The 6,932-nt window shown below is 50.2% G+C and overlaps 1 protein-coding gene across 1 annotated transcript in view; it reads left to right on the top strand.

Moving 5' to 3' along the window:
• RBM19 (RNA binding motif protein 19) overlaps positions 1-6,932 on the top strand; it is a 72,587-nt gene that overhangs the window by 4,673 nt on the left and 60,982 nt on the right. Inside the window, exons 8-15 of the mRNA XM_009330826.1 lie at positions 325-396; positions 1,097-1,297; positions 2,157-2,287; positions 2,678-2,799; positions 3,556-3,652; positions 4,176-4,286; positions 4,783-4,983; positions 5,555-5,672. Coding sequence (XP_009329101.1) covers positions 325-396; positions 1,097-1,297; positions 2,157-2,287; positions 2,678-2,799; positions 3,556-3,652; positions 4,176-4,286; positions 4,783-4,983; positions 5,555-5,672 — 1,053 coding nt within the window. The remainder of the gene's footprint in view (positions 1-324; positions 397-1,096; positions 1,298-2,156; positions 2,288-2,677; positions 2,800-3,555; positions 3,653-4,175; positions 4,287-4,782; positions 4,984-5,554; positions 5,673-6,932) is intronic.

Genomic DNA, 6,932 nt, shown 5'->3' with positions numbered 1-6,932 from the left:
GAAGGCAGAGAACTTTGCTATATGCTGTTTTCCTTTCATAGCCGAACAGTGGATGCATCTTTTATTTGCTCTTGGAGACACCTGTGAAAGCCTACTTCAGCTGTTAAGTCGGGCTTCTTTGGTTTGCGTGTAGAGAATAAGCTTTTAAAAGGCAGCCTTCCAGTCTGCCGTGGCCATTTTCAGGCTGGATTGAAACTTTAATGGGAGCTGAACGCTTTATCTATAGGAATCTATATTAAAGAAAGCCCAATTCACCCTTAATTAGCCAATTAGTGGTTGTGTGTTCCCCACATGATGCTCAGTTGAAGCTTTCCTTCCTCCAAGGTTATATCTTTGTTGACTTGAAGAGTGAAGCAGAAGCGCAAAGGGCCTTGAAGCGAAAAAAAGAATACATAGGTAAGGGCTGTTTGTTCCTTCTTGTTGTGGCTGATGTCGATGGCAGGGTGCTCAGCTGCTGAAGTGTTCGCTGCAGAAGTATCTCCCGTTGTTTTAGTTTTTCCCAGGCAGATGGTGGGGGTGATTTCCCCTGTTCAGCTGATGCGGGATAAACCAGGTGCCATGTCAGGAGCAGCATAGAATTGACAAGTGACTGAGCTCCGTGTGTTGCTCTTTGGACCTCATGTGCTTGAAGTGTATCTGTCTCTTCGTATAAAAATGATATTGTTTAAATCTGGTTGGGATAATGCAGGGGATTTGTATAAATCATTCTGTAAGCCTGTGTTTGAAACCTATTCATGGCCTATACCTTAGTGGAACTGCTAGAATTATATTTGCAAAAATCATTTGCAGAATGGGAGTGTCTACTTGGAGGCCTGTGGACTAGACTGGCACAGGCAGAAAGGCTGGAGCTCTCCGAAGGGGAGGGAGACTGTGGAGTTTTCTAGCAAACGTTATCCTGGTTTTTATGAAGACTGATCTCTTGCAGCCCCCACCCTTTTTTTTTTTTTTTTTTAAATCGGGCAGAGTTCCGCTCAAAGCTTGTGGAATTGTAATTGCTTGTGTCACTGCTGTAAGCCCAGGCTCTTTGCGCATTGATATTGATTGCCCATGGCCTTGGGAAGCAACTGATGTGCTTCTGCGTGTGCTTGTGGCTTAGGTGGACGACGCATTGAGGTATTCCGATGTGGGAATACCCCAAAAGAAACTGTTACAGCAAAACCTGATAACCAGCCATGGCAAAGAAGGAAGAGGGACGATGAGGAAGAAGAGGACTTGTCTGAATCGGGGAGACTCTTTGTCAGGAATCTTCCCTTTACTAGCACTGAGGAGGACTTGGAGAAGATCTTTTCCAAGTACGGTAAGTATTTGCTGTGGGACTGGGACTTGCAGGGCTACGTCTTTCCTTCGTGCACACAGAGGTTTTCTTGCTGGGTGTGAATCGACAAAGCTCTGTGTCGCACGCCTCTCAGATGTGGACCCGCTCTCATCGTCTTTATTGCCTGGTGTGGTAACGTGTGGCTGCTTGGCTTTGAAACTGGTGCTGGCTCCATGCTCCTTCACTCGAAGCGTGTGCTGCAGTGTGCATCTGCTCTCATCCCTCTCATTGCATCTCTGATGCAACGGTAAAAGCTCTTGCCAGTCAGCGTAGGCTCTGAGTCCTAGTGGGATGATGATGAGGAGAAGATAACCAAAAGCACCTGCTGCATGAAATACTGGTCACGCAGGAGATTTCTAGATACTGTAGGTAAGAGGTGAATCTCTGAGATACACCCCAAATTCATGTTCATGTTTGGTATGTCAGGTGGAAGCCTGAAGCTTCCCTTTTCCAGCTCAAAGTTGAACAAATTTAAGGTTGTCTTGGCATTAGAGTGTCTTGGGGGGGGGAGGGAGGGTTAGGTTGTGGAAATCTTTATTCCTGACTGAAGGTAAATGCAGCTGCTCGGAGCTTGCCTGGTTTGTGTCGCATGTGAAAGCCCTGTGGGCTGCCACACGGTGCACAACCAGACTTGGGGTGCTTTTGCTGGGCCCGCCTTGTCAGTCTGCAGCCAGCAGCTCTTCACCCGGGCTGATGGCTCGCCGCACACCCTCTGCAATATCCAGAGCTGCTCTGCCCTCCCTGGCTCCCCTCCTCCCTGGCTTTGGCCAGGAGGTGCCAGTTCAGAGCACGTGATGGCTGTGCGAGGACGTGTGTCACGGTAAAGCCTTGCCTTTTGCAGGACCCCTCTCGGAGATCCATTTCCCTATAGACAGACTGACCAAGAAACCCAAAGGATTTGCTTTCATCACCTATATGATTCCCGAGCATGCGGTGAAGGCCTACGCAGAAATGGATGGCCAAGTGTTCCAGGTACGGTGACTGATTGGTTTTCCTGTCCTGTTGGACTGCAGCTGGTGGGAATGTTTGTTAGTAACGCGGCCGAGCGTTTGCTTCTGTGCTTTGCTCAAAAGGTTGAGTCTCTTCTGCCTTGCTGTATGGGAACACAGTCGCTTTTGGTGGAGTAGCCTGGTTTGAACCAAAATCGGAGCTAGAGGCGGAGAAGGAGATCTGAGTCTCAGTCTCCCACGTTGTGTGGCTACTCTGACTTGCAGCAGTGTCTCCTTTGGGAATGAAGGTTCCCTCCTTCCACCTAGGCTTCTTGACTAGGAAAGGTGCTAGAAAATTTCCTCCGCTCTGCTTAGTTCATGAACTTCTGTGGGTTATTTCAGAGCTGCTGGACCTCTTCTTCCTTTTTTCTAGGGTAGAATGATGCATGTTTTACCGTCCACAATCAAAAAGGAAAAGATCGAAGATGTAGATGCAGAAGAGTCTTCCTCCTACAAAAAGCAGAAAGAGGCCAAGGACAAAGCCAACAGTGCCAGGTACAGAGGTGCCTTGTAGTGGAGCAAGACAACACAACCTGCCAAATTCCCAAGTGGCAGGAACGCCTGTGGGGTCTTTGCAGGGGCTGTGTAAATTACCCAAGTCAATAAAGCATTTGCTGTGCAGCTTTCTGTTTCCTTTCTCTCTTACCTACTTGATTCCTCTGTCCAGGTAGCTCCGGTAGTTCAATGAGCAGCAGAAATTGGGAGAAACATGCTTTTCAACGGCTTTGTGAATGAGTCTAATAAAAGTTGGTCTGATGCTGTAATTCTTTAGGGCAGTGGTTTCAGATCAGTTGGGTCTTTCTCCTTTACTGGGCCACCTGTATTTATAAAACTCTTACCTTTCTGTGTGACAAATTAGTTTGAAAGTGGCCGATACTTTCAAACTTGAAGGGAAAGGAATGCAACCTTACTCGCACGGGCTTTGTGCTTTTAGGAAACTGGTTAAAAAAACCCATGTCTTCCTCTGAGCCAACATCTGAACTTCCAGTTGTAACTGCAGAGCTGTGGCCAGTGACCTTTAGGGAAGAAGAGCAAAGCTGCCTGCACTGCTGCCTTTCTGTTGCCTCTCCAGTCAGGCCTCCCTTATCTTGACCCATCTCTAAGGACCTTCTACCCTTCTTTCCCTCTAGCTTTTCATCCTGGCATGATTTGAATGGTGGCATTCAAAGCTGTTTTTTCCCAGGACCGTTGGATAGAGAGACACCAGTGGAAGAAGGGACTGTGTGACCTGGCTCTTCTTTCTCTTTCCAGCTCTCACAACTGGAACACGTTGTTTGTGGGGACAAACGCCGTGGCTGATGCCATTGCTCAGAAGTACAATGCTTCCAAAAGCCAAGTGCTGGATCACGTGAGTTGGGTTATTGATCAGCTGGGATGGGAGATCATTTTCCTATCTGTTTCTTTGTGCCCAGGGCCTGCCTGGTCTTTTTGTGCAACAAAAGCTTCTGTGTATCCACAAACACCACACAGGCTGAGAGATCAGTGGTGCTGTAGCCTCTCTGTCGGATCTGAGCCTAACGATCCCTTTGTCACTGGAAGACAAAGTCACACTCCCAGCTCCCCCAGCACTGCTTTTCTGTGGCTGCATTTTGCATTTCTACATAACTAGTTGTTGGGAATTTGCACCCTAAAGCTCAGATCCTTCCTGGAAACGTCATTTTGCCTTGGGAAGCGTTCTGACTCCGACAGCAAAACTCCTAGCAGCTTCAGAGGAGCTGGAGCATTTTACCTTCAAGCTCTTTGTCAAATTCTCTTTGCAGCTGCTTATGAGAGCAGCAGGAACGACAGGTGCTTAGCATCTTCCTGGATCAGGCTCTTTGCTTCCCTCTTTTGGGCTTTGTCACATTGTCAACTGATGTTCTTGCCTGCAGGAGAGTAAAGACAGCGTGGCAGTGAGGGTCGCTCTGGGAGAAACCGAGCTGGTCCAGGAAATTCGCCGGTTCCTCATTGAAAACGGAGTCAGCCTGGATTCCTTCAGTCAGGTGAGATGCCCAGCTGAAGGCAGCAATGTGGACCTACCCCTTTGATTTGATGGCCTAGTCCTAGCGTCCTCGGCTCTCTTTGAAATTAGCAGTTAAATCCTCAGCATCTTGCAGGATTGAACCCTTACATGGGTTAGGAAATGTTCTGCCCATTTGAAAATGCGACTGCCCTCGAGATGGTTGAGATACGTAGTATGACAGCTTATAGTATGATGGTCAGCTTGCTGTAGGCAGAGAAGGAGTCCTGTGTCTATACCAGGGTGGATCTGGAGCTGAAACCTCCATACGTGAGCATTTGTGGAACGGGGAGGTTGTGCCGGGGTGTTCATCTTATAGGAAGTGTTTTCTAAATGGCTGTTGGCCCTCTTGGATCCTGGAGGGGTGACATGGAGTGAGAGGGCATGGCATGTTGGATCTGAAATCTTCAGTTAGTAAGATACTGGGGTTTGCTTTTTTAAATCCTGTCTCCCCTTTCTTCTCCCACCGAACGTGGCAGGCTGCTGGTGAGCGGAGCAAAACAGTGATCCTGGTAAAGAACCTCCCTGCCGGCACGAGCGCAGTGGAGCTGGAGGACGTCTTCGGCAAACACGGCAGCCTGGGCCGGGTGCTGCTGCCAGAAGGAGGCATCACGGCTATTGTGGAGTTCCTGGAGCCAACTGAGGCCAAGCAGGCGTTCACCAAGCTGGCCTACTCCAAGGTGAGCATGGCGAGGGGCAGGCAGCTGCCTGGAGCGTGCAGATCTTGGCTAGTTGTGAAGCTGCAGAAAGGAGTGCTTGCTACAAATGTGAGGGGCAGAGGGCTTTTGAGGGAAGTGAGTTATCCCAGAGCCACTGCTGTTACTCTCTCTCTCTTGGATTTAGGGAGATGCCCGGTGCATCCTTGTGCAGCAGTGGCTGAGTAGGGCTCTCAACCTGCAGAAAGCTGGAGGAGGGGGCTGTGACGCATCTAGAAAAGCCTCGGTGGCCTGGAGAGGGTTTCTTTTACCTCTTGCAATACAGGAGTGTGGTGCTGAAGCCTGGAGCTCCCCTTGGAGGCCCTTTGCCTAGCTGTGGCTTTGCTCCTTGACCTCTGGTTGTGACACTGTGGTCCTGTGTGAGGCCTGGACCTCCCTCCTTTGGTGAAAGAGTTGAGCCAGCCAAAAATGTTGCTCAGCTTTTCCACTGCTGTTTTCCGTAACAGAACGTTTGAGGGGAAAATAAAGCTGAGAGCAGAGCTTTTTCTTCAGGCCTTACCCTCTGCTCTTCATGTGTCCTGTGTTCTCTTTACAGTTTCATTCTGTGCCCTTGTATCTGGAGTGGGCTCCAATGGGTGTCTTCTTCAGCCCAGCCCCTCAGAAAAAAACCCCTGAGGCTCCAGAAAAGGAGGGCGAAGCAAGGCCGGTACCTGGTAAGAGCTTTGACTTTGGGACAGAGGTATCTCTGGTTGTTTCTCCACTCCTTTATGTCTGAAGTGGCAATGCTGATACTCCTGACCCTCTGGGGATGGAACCAGCTTCACGAAGTCCTCTGCATGGTCCTTAGGATCACCTGCTCTGTGGTGTATTAGTCGATCGTACCACACAAACATTGTGCTCGTTCCTGTCCCTGCCCTCGTCGCCTCCTGGATGAGGCGTGGGCAGTGAAGTGTGGCTCGTGGCGCACAGGTCCAGTTTGGGCTGGGCTAACGTGAGCTCTGGGAAGATTTTTGGTCCAGTCTGGTCTTGGCAGCAGCCGTCGGGAGAGTGGTAGCTGTTCTCTGTAGGCTGGACCTGACCCCCTGAGCCTGTGTGCGGTTGTGCACTGTGCAAGGACGCTGTCCCTGCCCCTGCAAGTAAGCTGCAACAACAGGAGTACCGGGCAGCAGTGGACGGAGAGGCTGACTTGCCGGTGACAGGCTGTGGGTCCCTGTACATATCTCTCTGCTCTTATGTCAAGCCCCACTGTATGCTTTGTCTGGGTGATTTCCCACTTGCAAGGACTTGATCTTCCCTCGCTGCGTATACCCCTCTTTCTCTCCGTCCCAGGGGCTGTAAAAATAAAATCTTGCCTGTGTATTTAAAACATTTCAAGATCCTTTTAAAAAAGAAAAAGAGGAGGCTGAAGAAGCATGGCTTTATGTAGGTTTGTTTTGCTAGGAGCTATTTCAGGACTCTGAGGTTTTGGGAGGGGGGAGAAAAGCTGATGAAAAGCCTCTTCCTGGGCTGCCGTTCTGCGCCTGGGTCACAGGGGAAGGCTGGAGCCAGGGGGAGGTGGGGGGCCACTTTATCTCCCAGTAACCGAGACCCTCACCTGCAGATAAAGGGCTTTAAGCACAGGAGCTCCTGGAAGGCTGCTCGGGGCTGATAATGGTCTTTGCTGCCAGCTTGTGGATCTGGGAGAGGGAAGGGAGGGAACACGCAGTGAACACCTCGCTCACAAAAGGGCCCCAGGCGGCAGCACGTGGCCGTGTCGTATTGTGCCAGCCACAGACAGAGGCACCTCTTCATCCCGCCCCTGTCTCGCTGAATCTCTTCCCTCTTCTTTCCTCAGACAAGCCTCCTTCAAAGGCAATGGTTTTTTTCTGTGCCTTGTTGGCAAATATCCTGCTGGCTGGTATTGGACCACCAATTGATATGGACCACCGGACCATAAAGGCTTGGGCTGCGTGGTGCTGGGGGCAGGGAGGGCA

This window comes from Pygoscelis adeliae, unplaced genomic scaffold (assembly GCF_000699105.1).
Source record: "Pygoscelis adeliae isolate BGI_AS28 unplaced genomic scaffold, ASM69910v1 Scaffold358, whole genome shotgun sequence".
Lineage (NCBI taxonomy): Eukaryota > Metazoa > Chordata > Aves > Sphenisciformes > Spheniscidae > Pygoscelis > Pygoscelis adeliae.
This window is presented reverse-complemented; position numbering and strand designations above follow the sequence as displayed.